Consider the following 24,427-nt stretch of genomic DNA (forward strand, 5'->3'; position numbering starts at 1 on the left):
CTTAATGGGCTGCGTTTCAGTCACTTCTATAATCATTCCACTGTCTGACAACAGAAACAGAATAACATGTACATGAGAACAGCCTGGGAATTGGGAATTCAGCTGTATTAAATTACTGTATATGTGGGCACAGAGAGTGCCCTTAATGATAACCACACAGTGTTAATCCATTTAACTTTCTAGTTCCAATAGTTGTAAGGAATTTATGTCCCCCACTATGATTAATGTCAAAACAAGAATCTAGACGGCTAAAGTAGTGACGGGGTATGGTTGTATTTCCGTGTTGGCTGTTTTCTAAACTTTGACCCTCCCGTTTAAGGTGTAGACCATGGGAATAGATTATCAAGTGTGAAGAGGAAGGCAGACATTTGAGATGTTCCCTTTCTGGATCAAGGGCTGGATTTGGCTTTTCTCGCCAATTAATTTGGAGGTTGTGATAAGGGGAGGCAAGAAATCAATATGAGCCTAAGCAACAGAGAAAAAAATGAAATGAGATTCATGAGAGGGAACCTTACCTGCACTCCGTTCCCACGCCTTGATTAACAACCATTCCTTTGGAATAAGGCAAATTAGAACCATTTTTTGCTTCATTCATTTATTCACAGATTGAAAAACAACCCTAAAATAACACTTTTTTAAGATTTGGTCCCTCAAGGCTCTATAGATTTGGATCAACAAAAGCAAAGTTGTTAAGAAAGCTCGTCTTTTTTTCTTTGAGAAATTAAGCTGTTTACTAACAGTAAGTAAGGAATACAGAAATACTTCTACTTTCAAAGAGATAAATCTCACAAAATCTCATCAGTTAAAGCATCCCATGACTCTTAAAAGTGGATTCCATAAAATACAAAATCTCTAGTCAAACAAATGGGCGTTTACTATGGACTTGATAATTTTGTACTGTAAGTCTGAGGAAACATGAAGCTTTGTACTAAAATCTTAACTTTCATGCAGACCTACAAACAGCTATTCATCAATGCATTTGACAGGCTACTGGTTAGTATACAAACACCATTTACCACAGTGTCCCCAGTTATACAGTATCCGTCTAAACCTAATAAAGGACATCGATTTAGTCTAGCTCCTGTGACGTTGTGCTTTTATACACAGCAAAGTTTAATCTTTGTACAAATGTACCGATTGATAATCAATCTTCTTGGCCTTTTTCTTTGAATTGTTTTGGTTTCTGTACTGTTGTCATCTCTTACTGACTAAAACACGAGACATTTTGCCTTTTGATCCATGGGAAATGCAGCTGTCTTCCTTGTTTCCCAGAACTGTCAGAATCTGCTGAGTAATTATCAAGGAAGCATCAATGCCATCATGACTGAGAGGGGAATTACTGATTTATTATTTCCTTCCTGCTGATTAGCACCATCATAAAAAATAATCTGATTGCAAAAAATTGTGTCAGTGTACATTGTGTTTGTTCATGGTGACAAAATGCTTCAGTATGTGTCTGATGGGGACTATAAGAGAGAATAGAGAGGGCAAAAAAAAAAAAAAACCCCAAAAAACAAACTGTCTTCTTCACTCCTCATTTCAGTTCACCTCTTTTCATCTCAATCATTGTTCCCCTAACGAGTCATGCAGCTTCTGCCTCAGAGTCTACTCAGCCACAAGAGGAAACTACTGCCACACAGCAGAGAAAGATCTAATCTGGGCAGGCTGGAAAGGAGCATCACCATCGCATCCAAACAAAAAGAGGAGGATAATCTTTTTTTACCCCTTGATTTTCTATTCACTCACACTTTCATTTTACTGCAGGGTAACAGCCTCAAAGAACGAGGAAAGAGAGACGTGATGAATAGACTTCCCTTCTGTTGTTGCATTTAGTAATTCAACATCATCTTCTGCAGTGGCTCCCTGCATTGCACAAGGGAGAGATGGAAAAGCCTGACAGCCCTCTGAGAATAAGATTTCATGAGCGAAACTGGGTTACAGTCAACCTCCTGCCGCTGCTGAGGATGTTCTTCCCCCCACTGGACATCTGCTGATGTGGTTGCATTTGAATGGCAGTACCGGTTTGTCTTAATTGCACAGAGGAAGCTAAAGAAGAGAAGAAATAAAGTGGACTTAGCAACAAATCATGTCTTTGTTCGGTTAGGTTTCATAAGCTGACAGGAAGTGAAGTCCTCTGCACCCAGGGGAGGCATCTACTGCACAGTCAGCTTTCTCAGGAGAAGAGAGGAAGAGGAGGGAAAAACAAGAATGTCAGATGTGGACAAATAAAGCCTGTTCTGGGGGCCCCATGCACTAGAAAGCATGCCTTTCTTATAAATTAAATAAACAGCAGAGGTTTCTGAGGGCAGCTATCCTGTCTAATAGCTTTAATGTAACTACCCACCCCATGGCTGTAGACTCGGACTGAGCTTGTTCTAGTGATAGTGATGCAGAGAGCTACTCTTAGAGTATGAGTACTCTAAGAGTAGCTTATGGAGATGTAGATTATTGTCATATCTGTGACTGATAAAGAGTCATCATACCAGAGTGTTACTGGCTCTCCGGCTTGCCGGTTCTGTCTGTTGGCAAAGAAACCTGTACTTTGCAAACCTGCCACACTGCCAGTTTTCATTGTGATTCAAGCAATGCAGACGTACCAAAATACATAACAACTCATTAAACAAACTCATAAAAAATAAACAGGACATTTGTCACATAGCTGAGAAGCAGAGTCAGTCAAAAACAACAATCATCATGACCAGTCACACACACACAAGTAAGGAGATCGAAAGATATCTTCGATTTCAAAATAAGGGATTCTGGGAGAAACTTTTCTGCCTTCCCTTATTCTTGTCCACATAGCTAGATACCTAGCTACATCCATGAAAAATTGTGACAGAAAAATGGCCAAAAATAGGCAACAATCATGGATGACACTAATGTAGCAGTAAAGCTAAACAGAAATAACAATCTTCTATTGACATATTTCATCAATTAATGCAAAAAAAGTTAACTGCTCCTAGCAACCGCTACAGTAGCTTCCATGTTGATTGAAAATAACGTTGACGGGACAGGTATGTCACTTACTCCTGATCAGTTAAGACTGAACCAAACAAAATTTAAAAAAAAATTATTTTCTGTCAAAGAAATACATAATAAATAATTATTTTTCTGTCTTATTCCTTTAATCAAAGACAAATCTTTGCGACACTCCAGGTCTTTCCTGCGACCCCTTGGGGGTTTCCGACCCACAGGTTTGGAACCACTGAACTAAATAACCAGTCTGAACAACTCTATGTAAGTAACCTCTTCTATATTTGGGAATTTAGCCTCAGTCACACATTTGAAGAAGGTCGAGATAATCCCGGAAAAGGTCTACATCAAGGGAAAGTATGCCTCATTTGGCTTTGATTAACTATGATACTCTAACTAATCTTTTGGCTCATAAGTATGATAAAACTACTTCTTTTCCATTTTTTAACATATGATCACAGGACTGGCAGGTACCAGTTGTGTCCAGATCTGTAGCTTTCTTCATGTCTAATAGCACCTGGTTTCACAGTGGATCAGCAAGTACAAAGTACTGTCCGGTACAGGCCAAACCGGCCATCAGCTCCACTTACTCTTACTAGAGATCAGAGACAGGTATGACAGCAGTAAAGACATGAAAACACAGACTAAATAGACTACAGACAGAAAAAAAAACAATGGACAAACAGTTATTACTAAAACCATTATTTTTGATACCTTAGCTCTGTTAATCTTATTTTGATTTATATCATTGCTGTTAAATGAACTGTAAAATGGCAACATTGAACAGTTTTGTAATGCTAACAGGCATAAAGAGAGACTGGATGCATTCCTAACGGATTAACTATCTAACATTGTCTGAGAATAAGTGTGTGATTATGGACTGATTTAAAGCATACTTTCCATCGTTTCTTTATGGGTCTGGATCACACCATTCAAGCTGTATACAGAGAGACATTTAAACTGAGGCAAGACAAATAAAAAGAAAAGTGTGTATCAGCAGGAGTGAGGCTGACAAGGAGGACGACTGGAGCCCTGCTACACTGGGCTGTGGTCTGGAGAAGCGTGTGTGACCGTCACTGTCACACGCTCAGTGGCTGTGTCCCTTGTCCTGCGAAGGCCCATGTACAGCCTCTCATCCAGGTTAGCAGTCAGTTTGTCAGTGAGCTCTGCTGTGATGGTTTGCGGGCCGTAGCCTGAGGAGTTGGGCAACTGAGGGGGCAAGTGCTCGTCTGGAGGCTCGGGGGGGAGGCCTGTCTGTTTGCTGTCCTCCTGACGGTCAGGGTGCTCACTCAGCCCTTCATCTTTCTCTGACATGGGGGGCTGAGAAGGTGGAGGAGAAGAGGCGGTGTGGTTCTCAGTGTCTCTGACAGTGATTCCCTGCTCCCTGTCCTTGCCACCATCCTCAATAGTCGCAGACTCTAGCTTTGGAGTGTCAGGAGTGCTGCCGGTCCCATCGCTGGTCTCCTCGTCAGGAGCACTGACAATGCGGGGCAAGGTGCTGTGGTAGCTTGTGTCCAGTGGGTAGTTTACACTGTCACCCCTCCGTAGCGGGGTCCGCTGTCTATCAAATGAGGACTGGAAGTGTCTGACACCAGGGTCGCTCCACTGCTTGTGCCGCTGCCACTGCTTGCGGAGGTGGATACGGGACCGGTGTTTCCTTAGCGGCGACTCCTGCTGATCAAACTGAGGGTCATGGCGGAGAAACTCGTGGAATAGTGCGTCTGTCTTTTCATCAATGCTGTAGTCTCGTCGGTGCAGGGTTGGTGGTTGAGGTGAGGGTTGCGCAGCCTCTCGAGGTGTGAGCATCTGACCATATGGGAACCAGCTAAGTGAGCCAGCACCTGTTTCTATGGCAACTCCTCCACTGGCACCCAGCAATAACTCGTCTTCTGGTTCCTCCTCAAAGAGATGAGACTCAAAGCTGTCACCAATAGTGCCAGTGCGCCCTGCGTTGGTGAAGTGGTACCTTTTCTCATGGGCTGTCCTGTCCTTAGGGCTGCCACTGATGCTGCTGCTCCCAAACAGTCGTAGGTCTTCTGGACCTCGAGATGGAGCCTCTATTGATGCATAGCCGCTGTCCATCTGCAGCAGTTTACGAGTCCCTGTTTCTCCGTCGCTGCCCCCTCGCTCTGATTCTGTGCTTTCCTGTTTCCTCTTTCTTCCCTCCTTCATCCCCAAACTCTCCTCCGTGAACATCAAAAAGCACTTGTCTTCCTCTCCACCCTCTGCCTCATCCCCTAAATCCTGCGACGGGTAGCTGGGGAGCCCTCCCCTTTCTGTCTCTGTGCGTCCGCTCAGCGAACACACACTGTCAGCATCACTGCAGACGGAGTTCCTGTCATTGTTGCTGCTCTGATCAGAGGCGGCGTACTGTTCCAGTGTTGCACGAAGGGTCCAGATGTCTTTGTAAAGTGACTGGGGGTCCTGAGGATCTAGGGGGTCCATGGGGTCAGCACATTCCCTTCTTGCCAGGTTCAGTGCTTCATCTTGGGTATCAGGGGATAGGCCAATCACCCCTGGTCCTCCATGGCTGCAGTGGGGCTCCACCATCACCTCTACCTCTACCCTGTAGTGTGCACACAGGGATGGATGGACGAGATAAAATGAAAGAAATAAGGAGAGAACGAAGGGGGGAAACAGAGACATGCAAAACAAGTGTCATTTTACCTAAATAACACAAATATCTGAGACATGGCTGTGTTCACAGGGCACAGAATGATTTTCATGACTGGCAATGGCTGCTGTTGCATGTCCTTAAACTGAACTCAGCTGAATAGTGAAACCAGGTGTGTTTAAATATGCCCTGCTTTAACTTGGGACAGCAAATTTAAAGAATGTTTACTGCATGGAACATCACTGGAGAGAGATCAGTAGCAATAAACTGTGAATAAGCGCAAGCTTATTGCTTTTCTTTTCAACAACAAATATCTGCAAACATGCACAGGAAGTACTGATTTTATGTAAATTTAATATATTCAGAGAAAAAAAAAGTTATATAAGATAGTTATATAAGGGAAGTTATTTTTGTTGCTTAACCTAATATTCTGCAAATTCTGAATTACTATGATTGCAAACTCAAAATAATGAAATCACAGTGACCTTTGTACTTATGCGGACATCATGACATTATCGGACGATGTCAGCGATGGAATGGTTTCCTATGCCAGATATAAACTCTGTGTCCCAATTCTCCACTCCACTCTCCTAAAAAAAAGTGCACTCTGGGAATCCCCTATATCTGGCTTCGTATCATGAAATTGCTTTTGAAAGAACTCTTGTTTATAGGAATTTTGTTACATACAAATATGGTTGTCGTTAAATGGTATTTACAGCTAGTCAACATTGGGTGTTTTAATCTAATTAAATATAGAAAAACAGTTACTCTAAAAACAATGAGGATTGTTTTCAAACATAATTTTTTAGATTTTTCACTGACATTTCTCATTTGAATGACCTGTATCCCTGCTCAGCTGGCATGGTAAAACAATCACTTTTTTGCAATGCAGTTTCACCCAGGTTATAAAAGCACACTTTTATGTATAGGCAACACAGTGGAGAATTGTATCCTACTTGTATATCATTATTATATGTTTTCTAGCTGTAAAGGAATGAGTGCAAGGCAGCAAAGCAGTGGACAGGATGAATGGCAAGGGAATTAAAGATACCTGCCGAGGGAGGGGGGAGGTGTAGAAGGAGGTGAGAGGAGGCGTGTAGTGGGCTGGCTGGGACAGTAGGTGATGTCCTGGGTGCGGGCAATGTACTGGATAAGGTCTATGTGGTGTGCGTCATTGTCATCGTGGTCCATGCTCTCACTGGCAGCTCGCTGGCGCTGGAACTGTCTCCTCTTTGGAGAGCCTGGCTCGCACAAAAACATGGTGAGAGCAGTGAGTTATACAGGTTGTGTAACAGCAGGCAGGAGTGAAGTGACACTTAATTCAGGGGAAAGCTTCCATCAACTGTTGAGGTCTCTGAGGGGGATTTTGTGATCTCTTTTTGGTCCGTTTGCATGATAGAAGACTTGAGCCTGGGGAAGAGCAGGGAAAAATGTGTGTATATAGGATGAAGGGGATCGGCAGGGAGGATTCATTCAGGGGCTCAAATTGACTTGGAAAGACAAATCTTTGCGTCACTGAGCCATCTGCCTTGTACGTGTGTGTGTATATCCAACTCTTTGCAGCCAAGAGGCATCTCACAGTTGGTTGCTGGATCCCTCTGCTTAACCATTGTCTATTTACCACGAAACAATATTGCCAAAAATACTAAACACACAAAAAAATTGAAAAAATACACCTAAGAAAGAAATTCCAAAAAATATAACTTTATTTTCCCAATTGTCATTATGACAAAGAACCACAAAGAATTGTCTCACTTCTTTGCTCCATTGCCACAGATTGTTTCTAAAAATAATACAACAGAAATATACAACACCATCAAGGATCCATTACCTCTGGTGTCCAGACTCGAGGCCCTCTGGCTGCTATCCAGCTTCCATTTCTTGATCTTGAAGTAGGGACTGGCCCCCTCCAAACTAGCGTGGCGCCGCAGTTTAGTGAAGAACTGCAGCACGGGTCCCTGGCATACTGCACCGCTGCCAGCAGGAGGGGCACTGCTGCACACCGCAGCCCCTTCTCCAACACTGACACTGCTGCCTGTGCCCCGGGGCCCAGCTCCCATCATCTCGATCTGAGCAGAGAGAGAAACATGGTCATGTTTGTAACCCTCTCTGACAGTGATTTTCCACACGGGCTTCCTTGTTTAACCATCAGCCATCACTCTTGTTGGTCCTCCCTCTAGCTCCGAGATCCTCTTATCTCCATGTGGATGGCTCACTGATTGGCTGCCTGGTTGGTGTACTGACTGACTGACTTAAGAAAATGTATCATTTTACAAATGATTCATTCCACAAACTTCATATTGACCTAGATACTACTCTTGTGCACTAGAACCTAGGTCAACATGAAGCTCTTACAGGTCATTTGTATGCACTCTCACTACTTGTGAGGTATTAGCACTCATGTTTTTTTTAATTTGCAGCTTTTTAGCAAGAAGATCATGGTGTAACATGCCAGAATTTCTTCACCATGATCGTGAAAATTTGTTATTACCTGATGTGACACAGTGTTTATTTTACAGTAACTGGAGGCAACTTACAGAGCTGGAGCTAGGCTCGTTAGTGCTGAGTGCTATAGTGTTCTCGCTGAAGCTGGTGTCCACCACAGAGTTGAGAGCATCTCCAGGGAGGGCACAGCTGGGATTGACACTCAGGCTGGTCAACGCTGTTTGTGGAAGGGGGCACAGCATTGGCTGTAGGAAAGAACACACAAAGATACAGTTTTACCTCTTTTGAATCATTTTTGATCAAGCATGTTTTCTGCAAAGCCCTGTTAATAAATCTAGTTATGTACAATCATGCAACCACAGTCTACTGTACTGCAACTAAGTTTCTACACTTGCTACACGAAAGTATGTTTTCATATTTAGGTAAAGTATGATGGTAATTTTTCCAGTCCAGATTCCTTTCCAAGCTGACAGCCCAGTACCAGTGATTGAACAGCCTCACCTAAATGGGAAATCAATGTGCAGGGCCTGTTGAAATGAGCAGGCAAACAGATCCCTGTGATCGCTGTGCTTAGGTACATTAGGCAGATACATTTTCTTTCCCTGACCCGAGTGATTGATGTTGTGATTGGCCCCGGTCAAAACTAATGATGCATCAAGACTAATAGCAGGTCACGGCTGTCACCTGGAAGATGGAAAGTGCTGACTTAGCGACAGGGCGTGTTGTCATGGTGATGGTGTTCTCAGCCGAGTCGCACTCGTGGATGGTGACTATCTTGAGGGCCGGGGGTGGAATGTGGAGGTGTGTGAGGCGGGCGTTCTTCAGGTGGTGAAAGTCACCCTCGGTCAGAGTGTACCTGGATTGCAAAACACAAAATCCAATAAAAAGCTATAAAATCTGTGCAAGATGAGACATAGGTTGCATACACTCTTGATAGCTTATCCTTGCACAAGAGTCAAAAAACGCCAAAGGGAAATGTCCCACTTCAAACCCATCAAAGCTACTCTGGATTCTGCATTTAGCCCTATAGAATAATTACTTTTGAAGAATTTTGATATCAGTCATATACACCCTTTGATCTCAGAAAGCAGAAAAGTTGGAGTGTATGGACATTAATGAGAGTGGAACACTGAATAAAAAACAAAGATTTGTAAATGTGGGCTTCTGGGTATGAGTTGGCTTTCTGACCTGCGGCCCTTCTCCTGAGCCTTCTTGCCATGATCAAAGAGTGCAGCCTCATTGAAGGAGACACGACGGCCTGTGGTGCCCGTGGAGAGGAAGCGCTCCGTCTCTTGGTCGTGAGAGCTGGCCATTGATAGGCAGTCTGACTCATCCACCCTGATTGTGATTTCTACCCAGAGAAACAACGGGAAAAAAAACAGAAGAGATGAACAATTAAGTTGATGGATGAAAGAAGAGCAAGAGGTGATGGCAAAGAAAGATTGAAGCGCACAGTTAATTTGTTGTTCACTGGTAATAATTAATTCAAAGTAAGTCAGTGTGTTCAGAGTGTTTAGCTAAGCTAACTCCAAGCTCTAGGGATGTCAAAATTAGTCTGTGGGTTGGTTTGTCTTGAAATGTCTCAACAACATTCATAGTCCCCAGAGGATGAATCCTACTGACTTTGTTGATGTTTTTTAACAAGCGTCACCAGTAGGTCAAAATTCTCACTTATCCAAGGTTGAGGTGAAATATCTCAACATCTACATATGTAGTTCCCAGATGATGAATCCTACTGATTTTGGTGGTCCCCTGACTTTTTTTCTTCCACGAATGAGGTTGCCATTTGTGGTTTTGCGTGAAATATCTCAAAAACTATTAGATGGATTAACTTTGGCAATACACATTCATGTTCTCCTTGGAATTAAATGTAATAACTTTGGTGATCTTCTGACTTCTTTTATTTTATCTCGCAAGTACTTTGGTTTTTGACCAAATATCCACAAAACTAATGAAATTCCAATCAGCCTCAGCTTTACTTTTTGTTTAGCATTAATTAACCAGTTACCATACTAACATGCTTAAGTAAGGTGGTGAACATGGTTATCATAATAGCTGCTAAACGTTAGCATGTTAGTATTGTCACTTTGAGTGGGGTAGCATGCTAATGTTAGCATTTAGCTCAAAGTCCCACTAAACTTAAGTACAGAGCTGTTGTGTTTCATCTAATATATTACAGGATTATTATAGCTCTGGCAGAGGTCTGTCATAAGTGGGAGTGCCCCGGTGACCTAGGGGCTCAGGGTACTATCCCCAGCTCAAGTCTGCCCGGGACCTTAATGGCATATCACTCCCTGTCTCTTTCCATTCATTTCCTGTAATCTTTCAACTGTCAAATGTGTACTAAAGACATAGAATACCCAAAAAATATTTTTCAGAAATGTCTGTTTGAAGTCAAGTCTGCTATACCCTATAACTGAAGTCAAACGTCCAAAATTCAGACACCTTTGTGGAGGATGAGTATGGCAATATGGTAAACTGCTGACTGGAAATTTTAAAACAAAAAGTCTTACTAAAGTAGTTGGATGCCAAACTGAACTGATATTTTTCATTGGGGACAGAGTGCATTCACTGGTCCCAAAGTGTCAAAATGTGTTCCAGGAATTAATCAAGAGTCGAGATCACAATATTTTAATGGAATGGACATTACACATTTGTGCTGATGCTTTAAAAATATCACTGCGTCCATCAATCCAATCCCTCTACCTCCCAGCCTTCTTGTCTCCATTACTCCCCCCCAGCTGAGTTACTGGCCTCTTTATCTGTTCCTCTATCCATACATCTCTTTCTATTTGTCCATTTTTCTCTTACCATGGGTGGGCTGAGACTCCTCCATGTAGGTGGTGTTGGTTTTCTCAGCATCATCGCTGGGCCTGGGGCACACAGAAACATTCAGATCAATGCAGTGACATGATAACCCCTGAAGTCTGTCTTTCATCTGTCAGATCCAGCTGATGTGGGCAGCCACACAGGCAACCATGTGGCTGCACTATTGTTTGACCTTTCTGTTGGATGGGAGTTTACATACACATACAGGTCAACAGTTTCAAATTAAAGCTACTGGACAACTAAAAAGAGAAGGCCATACGACTGAATGTTCACTATGCTGTTTGTCTAAATAGTTGCCTGCCTGGCTGTATAATCAGTGAGGCCCTAAATCATTGCCAGTAATCTGATAACCTTCAGGGTCAGGGGATCTTTTGAACTGATAAAGCATGGTGCTTTATTGGATTGAATGTTTCCACTCATCTTCAAGGGCGCAGAAAAAATACAACAATAAAGGTCATATTGTTTAGGGGATACAGTGTATATTATTCTTTTAGTATATATTTTCTGTAAACCCTTCTGTTTTAACATGTTTAATAACTTTTGAGCCTCCACAGTTATTCTTAAATCCCATGCCCAGGATTTACTTGATGAAGCAGAAAAAGAAACTGAAAGCTCTTTCCAGTCATTTTTCTTCATCTGATTTCTCTCTGCAGAGATATGAGTTTTATGTGTGTGTGCGTGTGTGTGTGTGTGTGTTGGTTTGAAGTGACTTGAGGGATTTCTCCGAGATCTTTGATTCTTCTTGTCTTTTATTTCCTCTGTGGCTCTCGCTTCCCCATACCTTGTATTTGAGTTTCAGTGTGTTTGTGTGTGTGTGTGTGTGTGTGTGTGTGTATTCGCCGTGAGCACACAGGGCTGGGTTGAGACGCGAGATTAATCACCGCCGATGGCTGCTATGAAATCTCATTACACTCATCATTTGTACCAGTCTGCCCAATTCTCCTCCTGCTCTCCCCTGGCAGGCCTCGCCTTTTCACGGCTCAGCCTCTGTGCTCTCTGTTTATCTGTATCTATGGTGCGCTCTCATACATTCAAGTGTATTTGCTGATCGGGCTGCTGTAGAGAGGGACAAAGCGACTTGAGGGTAGCCATGTTACTGCTGAATGAAAGAGATGAATCACAAATAAATGAGCATGAATACTGAATGTGCTTCCACCAAGATGTTTTCATAACAGCCCCACAAGGGGTCCTGACACTCACACTGAATGAATGCACTGTGGTGTGCTGCTTTGACATGCTAACACGAGTAGGGTATAATTTTTTTTTTCAAACATTTAGTGCAATACAGCTTTCTTTCATTTTAAAGATGCTTTAATTTGATTAATGGATCACTGGTTTGTCTAGCAGTGAAATCATACTGAGGATTGGTTTGGGGTTCACTTGGGTGGAGTAAACAGGAAATAGCTTAATTTGCAATTGCAATGAGCCTTATCAATTATGTAAGTATACACATTCAATATCAGTAACGGTCTGTCTTTAAATAGCAGTTGCAAGTGAGCTCAGAAAGCGTAGTCTCTGTCTGTCAACAAACTTTGTGTGTATGTGCACACTTTCATGCAACAAATGTGCACTTAGGAGTGGTGTTAATTTAAGTTTGTGGGAATTTTCAAGGATGTAGAGGGATTTTTTTATTGTGTTGGACTGCATCATTGGAGGTATGGGGAGATTAAATAACAGGCTCACCAGGCAATATAATGCAGCATGCTATGATGAAAAACAATACAACATCGCCATATTCTATATCCTCAAAATTACCAAAGAGTTGAATGAACAACTCTGTGGCACAGTGACAGCAAATCCTGAACATTACAAATTTCCTAAAGTTAGAATTTATTACAGGGCTCTCGTTATTAAACCGTACAACCCTTATATTGGTCCTAACAGTTGGTTCCTTATAGTGTTTTGGAGTTTATGCACTGCTGGGCTCTTTATAAGTCACTCTGGAAGAAGGTGTCAGGTGAAGTGCTAAACCGCTAAATGTAGTACATAATTTCTTTATCGCACCTGTCACAGCATTGCCCTCCTCGACAGCAGCGACGGCAGGCGATGAGGAGGACAGAAATGAAGATCAGCGTTCCTACCAGGAAGATGGAGAGGATCACCAGGAGGAGCACATAGCCATCTTGCTGCTCCTTGGCCTCGAATGGGATCTCCTGATGTAAAAAAGCGGGAAAAATAAATCATAAATTAGATAGATAGATAGATAGATAGATAGATAGGTGGATAGATAGATAGATAGATAGATTATACTTCTAAATTTGTGAGTAGGCAGTGAGGGTAAGTAAAGGAGATAACGGAGAGAGGCTGAGTTTGGTCAATACTTAGGCTGGTTTAAGAGTGAGAGAGCACAAAAAAATATGCTTCCCACACAAACATCAAAGCACTGAAACCTCTCACTGATGGTTAATGCAGCACCTGCCTGAGCTCACTGATAGTCAACATATTTTCGCATGTTACTCTTCTTCTTGCCACAAGTGAGGTATGAAATATGGAAGGTTTTATATAAGTTTAGAACCAGAGGTAAAAATTTTGTAATAACAGTGACATACCATCACTACACCTTTCACATAAAACATAAATTGTGGTGAAAACTGCACCAAAAATGCAACATTGTACAGAAGAGTGCACTTTGCACGGTCAGTGCAAGTGTTCCACAGACATTTGGTTGGCAAAATGAAATGCTGGACACCTCAACAGTAAACTGGATTTGTTGCTGTTTTACCTTCCCAGTAACAGCAAGCATCTTAAAAGACTGCTTCAGCCCCACTGGTTGGTTGACTTGTCTGAAATGAATCTATAAATGCAATACTGCAATTAATCAACAAGCACCAGGGGTGTTAACCTGTCTACAGTGTACCTTAAGCTATGGGAAAGCTCTCACAGGGGAGGACTGCAGCTGAGTGAATTAACCACAAACATTAGTCATTTATGTCTAAATTTGCAGTGTTTTGAGTCCACAATTATTCCTTAAAACAAATAACAGTCCAGTAGTCACACTTAGCAGTTAGCTAGGAATGTGGGTAGTAGCTAAGAATCTCATTTTACTGTGGAAAAACAAACTTGATTTTTTTAGGAAATAAAATCAGTGAATGACTAAATAAATGACTATTAAAATGGTCAAATCAATTCATAAATTATGCTTATATATAGGTATGTAATAAAATGGGGTGATATACTGTATGTATTTTAGTTTCTACTGTCACCAATTAATTTTATTATTTTAGTTAGCAATATTTATGTTTAGCAGGATTTATTTATGTTGAAGTCAACACATTTATTTTCTCCTTGGAGTATAAATATGTGGAATTAATTCATCACCTCAGATTATTATTGCTTTGTTTATTTTATAGATTGAAATTGATAAAATATCTTGAATTGTGTGTTAAATCGTGTTTTAACTTTTCCATTGACAAACAGTTGAATTATGCTTATTACTCCATTTTTCATGGCAAAATAGTATTTTCCAAGTAGGTTTGAAATTGTATCAATAAAAAGATAGATGGCAACATGAGTTGGGAGAATAGAGAAGGTTATGTAAAGATAACAGACTTTGGATATCAGAATGATGATCTTACAGGTGGAGTGTTATACTGAACTCTATGAGGAAGGACGCACATCAAGTGTTAATGAGTGCTGGACTCTGACGTCAGAGTAATTTTTCTGCAAGGGGAAATTAAAGCTGAGATTAGATCAGAGATTTAATTATTTCAGGTCCAGGTCAGGATGTTCTCTATTAGCCAGTCAATCGGCTGGAAGAGAATTTCAGGCGAAGTATGGTTCTGGTGGTGAGCTGAATACAACAAACACACGCACACACAGGAAGTTTGAGAATGAGCCAGTGGTGAAAGCAGACTCACTGTGGAGTTTTCTGGTAGGATGTTCCAGACGGTAGACTCATTGCTCATGGTCCAGGCCAGCTAAAGAGTCCCCCTGAGAGATAACACATGCACACACACAAACACACAGAGGAAATGACTGTTACTGGAGCTGTTCATCAAATCACAAAGTCCGCCACCAAAGATGCAGTTGATCTGCCTTAAAAAATCCTGACACACTGTGCACGTAAAGATAGAACAAAACTTCTCTGAATACAGAGTATAATGAATGTTAATGCCGTCCACTATTACAGACTGATGTCTGCTAACATAGCAAATTGAGATTTGTATCACTCGCTCTATAATGTGAAAGAAAATGCCCATTGCAGCAGAAAAATCTTGTTGCATCTTAAACAGCCATGAAAGACTTGCAAGAAGAAGCAGAAACCAAATGTATGTGTGTACGGCGCGTGCTTGTACACATGCGCTGAATCACACAGAAGACGCAAATGTTAGCATCTTGCCTGTAAATCATCACCCATTATTCCTTATCAGCCCAAAGACTCTCCATCTACCTCCCACACACACAAGGTACACACACACACACACACAAAAGAAACAAACACCAGCTCTTACTAAACACTGGCTCCAGCAGCAGAGTTCCACCACTGCTGCTGGTGTGATGCTTTCGTTCTTACAGATCATAGCCATTAATACTGATGCTGCTGCACCAAACGCCTACACACACACACACACACACACACACCCTTGATAGATCTACTCACCCAGCAGGAGAGAAGCAACATGCCAGCAGAACTCAGCACTGCTTGCTCGCCTGCCAGCCACTGCAGGACTCAACTTCGGCACCACAACCTGTAAGCTATAGCCAAGCTCTTTGCTGCCAGCCTGTCTAATTCCCTGCTTCTAGCATCCAAGCCTGAAAACTGTTACAGGAAACACATCGGGCTGTGACCAGAATGCTTTCCTTTGCAACTCTGTACCCACATCCTGGTTTCTTCCAGCCCAGTAGTCTTACCCTGATGGAGGGCAGTGCGCAGCAGCAGCTCTGGATGTGTGTGTCAGCCTGTGGCTCGGGAGTCTCCTCCTCAGCTCCCGTGCTGCATCCTCAGCACCTTAGCCCACCGAGCCGACTGAGCCTTAGCAGCAGCAGTGTTCCCCCTTCAGGGCTGGCCCACTGGCCTTGGAGCAACAGGAAGGCAGTGATGCATGGCTAATAAACATGCACACAGAAGAATGATTGTTTAATTAATCGGTCGTTTGTGTGTTTTACATTACATTAGTGCCTACATTCACCAAATGCCCATCAAAGACAGGCTTCCGTATACAGTTTCAGTTTCAGTAGTGATGAGCAAAAATGCTAACACAGTTTCACATGGAATGAGACCAAACTTCAGAACATAATCTTTATTGAATCATTAAACACATTAAAGAAAACTAGATCTGCCTCACTATATTCATTAAATGAAATAACACGCTTTAAATGACAGGTTACCTTATAACACATGGCTGTCTTTGTTAAGCACAAAGAAATAGAAGAATTAAAAAAAAAAAAACAACAAAAAAACATTGTGTAAACATTCTCCACTGCTGTGCTGTTGCAACCCCTGACGATTGCTGTATTGATTAGTTGGCTGGGCAGATGGTGAGACATGGGTGTCCCAGCAATGCCATATCCCGTCATGCTTAATCAAATTTCGGTTTAAACCAGCTGCATTACTGGTATCATACAGTGTATCGTTGTCTATTCCAGTAGCCGTTTTGAGCTTCGCTTTGCCCCAAACAATAATTACCTCAATAACCCCCCCCCACACACACACACACACACACCATAATAGAAGCGTAAAGCTTCATTTTGGACCTTGTAATAACTTGTTTATATTGAGAAATGGTTGCACACAAGAAAGCAGCCAGCTTCCACCGCCGGTACACAATAATGAGCATCGGCTCTGCTACTGGCAGCTGTTTCCTTAAGGAGGTTTAGCTGATAAAAAATCTTGAGAATGTAAAATCACATCACATTACGTGACGGCATGGATCCGACTGCGAACTTAAAAACTGCATGAAAAGCAGCTGCGCTCCGATCAGCGCGGCGAGGTTAGTAGATACCTAGGTCTTGATATTTCACAGGCGCTTGTGATTTTCATCAGTCCGGTGACACCGACGGAGAGGGTAGCTCACGCTTTGAATTGGCTGTACCGACAGACGGGCAAGGCATGCAGCGAAGGAAGCACTCACCTACTCAACTAGCCTGGTCCATGCAGGGGTGGAGGGGCGAAGCCGATAACATCAAACTCTTCCGCGAACACTTTAATGTGGATTTTAAAGCTAAAAGTATTTATGAATGAAACCCCGCTGTTTAAGACACGCCCACCACCCAGTCAGAGGCGCACACACGTGACGCAGAGAGCGAGGCAGAGCTGAGTGACTGAAGGGTTTCTCAGGGCGACCCTGCTGCCGTAAGCCCTCGCGGTGTCCTCGCAGTGCCAGTGCAAGTGAACGTGTCTCCGTGTATGTAAACTATAATGTGTCACTCGTTTCGAATACATTTCAGCAAGTGTAGCGCTTTTCCTTGGTGCCCTCTACTTGATTTATTCTGCAGTCATCCTCTCGCTGGTGTGGGGAAACAGTGAAGCGGCGCAGGCTCAGAGGTCTGTTTGTCAGTAGGCGGGGGTTCTATAGCGCAATACAAGTGGCATACAAAAGAGCAACAAAAACTTGGTCCCAGACTAGACTGGTGAGTCCCTACCTGCTGTGGTCTATGTAACATATGAATTTGGCGCCATCTAGTGGCGGCGTGTGCTCAATGGCCTCCTACTCGAACAAACCGTAAATGTGTGCAGGAAACCTTTCGTTAAATGGGCTACCCGTTCCTTAATGTTATTCTTTAACTGTTTTTCTGATGTAAACCTAGCAAGAATGAGAATTGAAAGTTGTTTCCAACTCAACGGACACAGTTTCAGCTGCTACAAAATTCTGATACTTACTTGGGTTCAATATGTTGCTAACGAGATGAGAAATTACCGCCTAAATTCACAATTAATACACCATATACAATAATGGACCTCAGCCTCGCTGTATTGTTGACTGCACGACTCTTTTGCTCAAAAGACTACACTACTCAGCATCCTTTGCGTCACCGTAAAGCCTTATGGGTAGGTTACCAACGTCCTTGTCCTACCAAGCGCACACCGACTGCCTTCACGCAAGGGTTTGGGGATCTCTGCTATTCACTTGTACTTGAATAAAAACTGATTTCCCAGACATGATGGCAGCTAGATTTCTCCGCCGTGCTCTCCCCGCGCTCAGACAAGCTCGCTCCTACGCCGAGGCCGCCTCCAGTGCCCCGCAGATGTCCTTCACTTTCGCCTCCCCAACACAGGTAGCTAGCAAACGTTAACGTTACTGGCGGGGCTTCTCGGGCCCAGCTAGCTATTCCGCTAACTGAGTTTTTTTTTTCTGCCTCCTGGGTCATTTAGCAGTTTTGTACTAATGTGTGATTTTGCTATCAATGCTACACATACTATTGTAGGTAACACACGTATGCAGTTTGACATAGTCAGAGCTTGCGGTGTCAGTAAGGAGGTTAGCTTAGCTAGCTAACGGTAGCCAACCTAGCTGTCATTCACTGTCTTTGACCAGTAGTGTGTCAGTGTGTACTTTGCGAAAACAGCACCATTAAAGCAGTGCTGTTTTTTTTTTAGGTCAGTAAAAATATATATATATATTTATATGTATAATATATCTCCACATCAAACAATGTTAAAAATGTGCGCTATTGTGAAACCGTCACTGAGCAAGAGTGTGTTTAATGCAGAGCTCTCTAACCTTGAGGTTCATGTCAGTGACTATATCTCGTCCCACTAACGGGTTTTAGTAAATTCAGTTCAGTGGTTCTATCATATTGGTAACTCTACGTTCTAATCCTAGTTTTACTGTTAACAGTTCGGCAGCTGTATCTTTGACCAGTCATCATTTGCCAATGAATGTATATCCCCAATCCGTGTCTCCGCTCTCCAGGTGTTTTTCAAAGAGGCCAGCGTGAAACAGGTTGATGTGCCCACACTTACTGGTGCATTCGGTATCCTCCCTGCCCACGTACCCACCTTGCAGGTGCTCAGGCCGGGCGTCGTCACAGTCTTCAATGACGATGGCTCCTCTGTCAAATACTTCGGTAAGATTTTGCTTAACAAAAACAAGTGAATGACTGTGGACAAGCCTTCTCAAAAGGACCTTGACATCATCTTCATGCTGATCAAATTGATAATAAAATAGTAAGCATTTACTCTAATACCACTTAACATTGGCATCGGTGTGTAGGCAAATAATAGCTTGTAATTAAAATGTTACATATTATTAATATGTATCAGATCACCACGTATTAATTGCCACAGGGAAATAATATAGAATTGGGGTCTTCTTGGTTTAATGTTTCTTTTTCCAAACTGCCTATTAGCTCAAAGTATTCAAATCAGTATCTGCTCCGATAAGCCATACATAATAGCAGTGGTGTCAGTCTAAGTCTAAAGGAGTTTGTGCACAGCTTGCTCACTAAATTCCTCCCCCACTGTCAGTGTAGCCCTGACATTTATTCTAATAAAGATTTTTATAATTAATCTTTCTGAAAAGTTGTAACACTATTGCTGGATTATTCTGTCCATGTAAGGTATTTGCTGCAAACTCAGCTGGTAAATGGAAGCTGTTGCTAACAAAATATTAATATTTATCTGTTCTAATATATGGAGGTCGTTAATTTTGTCTAGCAAATACAATGGTAGAGCCCCACAGTATTAAGCTTAGAATACCAGGGTGTCATGTTTCAGCTGAAAGAAATCCTCATTGTGAAAATACACTGTGGAACAGAATGCAGTAAAGATGACTTTATGTTGGTATGTTTAGTTACACTGTGTGTGTGTGTGTGTGTGTGTGTGTGTGTGTGTGTGTGTGTGTGTGTGTGTGTGTACACAGTGAGCAGTGGGTCAGTAACAGTCAATGCTGATTCTTCAGTGCAACTGCTAGCTGAGGAGGCTGTTCCCTTGGACCAGCTGGACATTGCAGTGAGTATAACAGCTTCCTCACGTCACTCACAGACATACCAGAGCTGCATCTGCACTAATATTTGCCAGTATGAGCGTTCATACCATGAGATAATACGAATTTTGTCAGAGATATTACGATACAGTTTAAATCAACATAGTTATCCCTTTCGTAACTCAATTGCAATTTTGCAAATCAGTGAGCCGAACTGCAGAACTTGGTGATACTGGATTCACAGGATTGTTGCATCACTGTAACGAAATCCTTAATTTATGAGGTCTTTTTTTTTTTTTGTTCCTCTGTCCTTTTTCTAATCTATAAGCACTTTCTCAATTTAATTTCTAGGTATTGATTTTACCAAGATAAATGTATAAATTGTAATTTCTATATATAAGTCCATATGCTGAGATAGTTTTTTTTTTTTTTTTTTTTAAATGCCATTCAAAATGTTGTTCTGGATTTTATTCTGGATTCTGCAAGTTTCAATTTGCATCTAAAGGAACTGCAATATCACGATGTACCAGGAACAACACTGCAATGAAAAATTAAAGGCTACTTTTAAAAGGTCAAATGTTTAATTTGAAATCAGTACAGTATGTAAGTAAGGGGATGGCCACAACAACATGAACGCCTGTAAAATATGACGCAATTTTTTTTTTTTTTTACAGCTCTTAAAAATTCATTGAACTATGAAGTTAATGCTACTTTTATAAAGCTGCATTAACTTCAGTCTCGCTTTTAGATGTTTTATAGGAAAAATTTGTATTGATCACACTGTAAAAAAAATTACAGAACGAAACCAATATGGAACCAATGACCACTAATGCAAACTGTGCAGCCCAGTCATAATTTATCAGAGCATACCAAGCTAGTGTGTCGCGATGTGTTGTGTGGGCTAATGAGGCGTCTCCTCTCATCAAAGAAATAGCTACCTCTAGAAGTAGTATGTTAAAACTGTTTCTCTTAATGCTACTTCCCTCTCATATGGGTAAGTGCAAATTCAATGAGATCTGGTTTGAGAACAACAAATTTAGTGCGTTATTGAAGCCTGTTGAAAATAAAACAAATCTGACACATCCTGTGCAAGAAAACGCTCAAATTAGGAACTTTGGGTATAAAGGGATTAGAGTCGCAGTGGAGGACCGAAAACATAAAGCCACTAGCAAACACACACACACACACACACTTGCGTACACATAGTTCTTTGTAGTTATGTTCAGTTGATTTGTTCATGTTGAATGTGAATAAATTCATTTACATTGCAAGTAATTCTGGGACTCCTGAGATTTTCCTTCATATCCTTTGTACTTTTTTGTCAATATGGATGTGAAATAGGTCTTAAATTCATAATGGTCTTAAAAAGTCTTAAATTTAACTTGTTGAAACCTGCAGAAATCTGTATTTTTAACGAGGCATAAACGCTAGAGGTCAGTGTTTGTGGCATCTAATGAATCTGCCTGAACAGGTTCATTAGATGCCTTTGAACTTGACAGCTGAGATTTAGAATATTACAACACAAGGGATCTTGCTGTCAAAAAACTAATTTAAAGCAAAACACTAGGGTGAATAGGGTAAGAACTGTAACTAATAGATATCACCTTCCCCAGTTGATTGCTTATTTTAAGACAATTATTTTTTTGTATCATAAGTTCTCCGGAATTTTATGTTTAAATATGCAAATTATGCATAATCTTATTAAATATGCACCCGTTTAAATACATTTCCAGAACAGAAATCTGATGATTGGATAAAGCCAGGTTCACGATTCTTGTTTCTTTTTGTTGAAATATTAGAGCCAAAGGTTTTTACAGAGGGGGTTTTGGCTATCTCTTTTTATCACTCCTAGAAAACGCCTATTAAGGATATGTATTGTAAAATTCCATACATTTTGATGAAAAGAAGAAACCATGTCAGAATTCTAACTTTTGGTGAATTTAGGAGAAATCTACAGATGCAAATATACAAAGTGTTGCAAAATAAACACCTAAATTTGTATAATGGATGTTTTCTTTACATTTGCCTGAGAGAATTTGTAATGGAAGCAAAATAGCCCAAAATCTCAAAATTGACCAGTGCATGAAAAAAAAACAATGTTTTTGCCTGTTGTGTCTCTAAAGCACTTTAAGAAGTTGTGTTCAATCAGAAGCTGGTTGTTTTTGTCATCTGTTCTTTATTAAAAACAAACTCTGAATTGTTCTTAGATTTACATTTTGCTTTCTGAGGCCATGCAGCAATTACCTTTGTGTACCTGAGGTTACCTTAAATGTTTAAAATCCCGAACAGCTCTGTAGCCCTACAGTTTTGAATTTTCTGTGGAGGCGGGCAAACAAAGATGAATTTCTCCTTTGATGTTATTATGATTGCACCTGTGTATCAAGTTTCAAGGCTGATGTCATTCTTTTATCACTTCAAAAAGAGTCTGTATCTTCCCTTCAATGTACATGTGAAGCACGTTTTTGTCACAAACTTAACAGAGAGGAGAATTTTTACATTCTTACCGGTCAGGTCAGAGTGTCTTTTGTTTTCACACACACTTAAGGTCAGATTCCTACATCTTTTTGTTATTGTGTCTGAAATCAGACACATGCTTTTCCGTGCTTGGAACATATCAAATTATTGGAGCGGTCATCTTTTAGTTTTAACCCTTGAACATCTAGCGTGGACAGCTCAGTGTTAAATAAATTATATCCTAGAAATGTCAGTCTAGTGTGGGTTAGTCGATTCTTTATGATCCTTTATGTTTTAATGAGATTTGTGTGATGGGTGTCCACATCCAATTTGTTGAGGCATGCATAATTACTGATTGTTCACCCTGGCTTGTCTCCCAGCAGGGACATGGTCTTTGACAGCAGAGACGATTCTTTGAACCTACACTGGATTTCTTCCTCTCATTTTGATCTGCTGTGCTGATGAGCACCTCCTAGCTGATGATTATCCGTCTGATCAGTGTTGCAGTTGGATCTCAACGTTGAGTCTTTGTTTAAATGTCACTCTTGTTAATGCTAGGCTGTGTTATTATGCACACGCCGCGGAGGTGTCTGTCTTTGACCTTGGGCAGTGCCAGAGTCACTGTCAAGTACACTTCATAGCAGTAAATTAGTTTTTTTTTCTTTTTTCTTTTTTCCTCCTGTCGTCTTCTACTCTGCAGTAACAATGCACACAGGCCCACGCTGTTAATAAGGAGGGAAAGGTCAGTCACTGTTGAGTTACAGCAGATGTGTCAAATCCCTACTGGGAGACCTTTAACTTCCAGCTATGTTTGGCATTTCTCGTTTCTAATCACTACTGTGACAAATGGAGCTTTCACAGTAAAGAGGCAGAGGGGATTTTCTCTGCTCATCTGTCTGCCCACTTTTTACTCATTCTTGTTCAGCCTTGTTATTCTATATTTTTGGGATGATTGGAGTTAGTTAAGATCTTTTCATCAACCTGTTTAGAGACTTCGTTTTGTCGTTGGTTAACAAATGATGATATTTTTAATGTTGTGCTTCATCACATCTCAGGTTGCTCATGGCCTCAGCTTCAACACTGGTTTAGTAATTTGGTTCAGGAGGAAACAGTCAACACTATCAAAAGTGTGATCCACAACTAAGATTGCTTAGCTGGCACAAAGTCTTTATCAGTCGCTTCCCTGTACTGTCTCTCATTGTTATACATTCTATTTTCTGTTTTTTTTTTAATTTATTTTAGGCTGCCAAGGCCAACCTGGAGAAGGCCCAGTCTGAATTGGCCGGCACACCTGATGAGGCAGCAAGAGCAGAAGCTCAGATCAGCATAGAGGCCAATGAGGCCATCGTCAAGGCTCTGGAGTAGACCTGTGGTATGACACCTCAGCTTCTGTACCATGATCGAATTATCAGTCCTTTTAATTTGTTTAATCCAAATCAGAATAATGACGCTGGATTCTCCCCTCCCTCTAGGTAATCTTTTTTCTTTTTTTGATGGAAATCAGTGGTCCATCTATGTTTCCAACTCAGTCACGTCAGTGTCCAGAAGATTCCATGCTTGCTTTGTACAGTGGATGAAATTAAAAATAAATTTATTTGGAATTACCTGATGGTTAAGTTTGTTGTGTTTTTCGTTAAATCTGGCCCACTGCCGATAGGATTCCTAAAATCAGTATAGTCCAATTGATTCCAATAGATTTTATAACTGGTGTTTATGGTAAAGGGAGACAGCTTGAGAGCTTACAGGAGTCACTTGTATCTTCACAAAATGCATTTTTCATCAAGAAGACTTGCCATTTTGTGTGGAAAAAGCAACACAAATAACGAGAAACTTCCATGTCAGTTTGTTTGCTGTGTAGTGTGTTTTTGCCACTGGGGGGCAGCATATATCAGCTATATTTTGTACCGGAGCGCTTCAGATACTCAGATTTTTATTTGACTTCTCATCAAGCCACATTCTTAGGGAAGGACTTGTCATAATATTTGTCACATAACTTCTGTGGAAGTCATTCCCTTCGAGACAACTGCTTCGAAGAAGGATCCTCTTTCTGAATTACATGCTTAGTCACGTTTACTGTTACAACATTGAAGTCATTTGGAATTCTCAAGTCTCTGCCTTGATTTTTGTGTTACCAGTGTTTGTTTGTTGTGAGTGATGACCTCAGGCTTGTGTGAGCAAGCCAGGAAAAGTCCTCTGCTGCCCATCCTGTGGAAAACCGGGCCTCTCTCTCGTTTCATAACCACAGGTT

At 41.4% G+C, this 24,427-nt stretch overlaps 2 protein-coding genes across 6 annotated transcripts; one reads left to right on the forward strand and one right to left on the reverse strand.

Moving 5' to 3' along the window:
* Positions 1 to 1,473: 1,473 nt before the first annotated feature.
* Positions 1,474 to 17,727, reverse strand: cbarpb (CACN subunit beta associated regulatory protein b). 5 transcript variants are annotated; one of them, XM_040128718.1, is made up of 12 exons: positions 17,682 to 17,727; positions 16,933 to 16,945; positions 15,713 to 15,907; positions 14,719 to 14,791; positions 12,866 to 13,014; positions 10,844 to 10,905; positions 9,221 to 9,383; positions 8,717 to 8,888; positions 8,125 to 8,277; positions 7,419 to 7,656; positions 6,639 to 6,828; positions 1,474 to 5,539 (listed from the first exon to the last, which is right to left on the reverse strand). In XM_040128718.1, exons 4-12 carry the CDS (start codon positions 14,764 to 14,766, stop codon positions 4,009 to 4,011), a joined length of 2,706 nt encoding a protein of 901 aa, XP_039984652.1. In that variant the 5' UTR covers positions 14,767 to 14,791; positions 15,713 to 15,907; positions 16,933 to 16,945; positions 17,682 to 17,727; the 3' UTR covers positions 1,474 to 4,008. The 5 variants fall into 5 exon arrangements, with proteins under 5 accessions (XP_039984652.1, XP_039984651.1, XP_039984650.1 ...); XM_040128717.1 differs by lacking the exon at positions 17,682 to 17,727 and having other exon boundaries at positions 16,937 to 17,061; XM_040128716.1 differs by lacking the exon at positions 17,682 to 17,727 and having other exon boundaries at positions 16,933 to 17,061.
* Positions 17,728 to 17,830: 103 nt separating this feature from the next.
* atp5f1d (ATP synthase F1 subunit delta) lies at positions 17,831 to 23,783 on the forward strand. The gene is made up of 5 exons (XM_040128721.1): positions 17,831 to 18,076; positions 18,715 to 18,868; positions 19,663 to 19,751; positions 23,422 to 23,551; positions 23,652 to 23,783. The coding sequence occupies exons 1-4, from the start codon at positions 17,960 to 17,962 to the stop codon at positions 23,542 to 23,544; spliced, it is 483 nt and encodes a 160-aa protein (XP_039984655.1). The 5' UTR covers positions 17,831 to 17,959; the 3' UTR covers positions 23,545 to 23,551; positions 23,652 to 23,783.
* Positions 23,784 to 24,427: the final 644 nt, after the last annotated feature.

This window comes from Xiphias gladius, chromosome 6 (assembly GCF_016859285.1).
Source record: "Xiphias gladius isolate SHS-SW01 ecotype Sanya breed wild chromosome 6, ASM1685928v1, whole genome shotgun sequence".
Classification (NCBI taxonomy): domain Eukaryota; kingdom Metazoa; phylum Chordata; class Actinopteri; order Istiophoriformes; family Xiphiidae; genus Xiphias; species Xiphias gladius.

Excerpts from the sequence above, each read along its gene's own strand:
- cbarpb (XM_040128718.1), bottom strand. The coding sequence starts at position 14,766 with ATGAGCAATGAGTCTACCGTCTGGAACATCCTACCAGAAAACTCCACA. Across the intron at positions 13,015-14,718 it reads TCCTACCAGAAAACTCCACA|GAGATCCCATTCGAGGCCAA; the intron begins GTGAGTCTGCTT and ends TTTTTACATCAG. Across the intron at positions 5,540-6,638 it reads CCTCCCCCCTCCCTCGGCAG|GGTAGAGGTAGAGGTGATGG; the intron begins GTATCTTTAATT and ends TGCACACTACAG.
- atp5f1d (XM_040128721.1), top strand. The coding sequence starts at position 17,960 with ATGATGGCAGCTAGATTTCTCCGCCGTGCTCTCCCCGCGCTCAGACAA. Across the intron at positions 18,869-19,662 it reads CTCCTCTGTCAAATACTTCG|TGAGCAGTGGGTCAGTAACA; the intron begins GTAAGATTTTGC and ends GTGTGTACACAG. Across the intron at positions 19,752-23,421 it reads TGGACCAGCTGGACATTGCA|GCTGCCAAGGCCAACCTGGA; the intron begins GTGAGTATAACA and ends AATTTATTTTAG.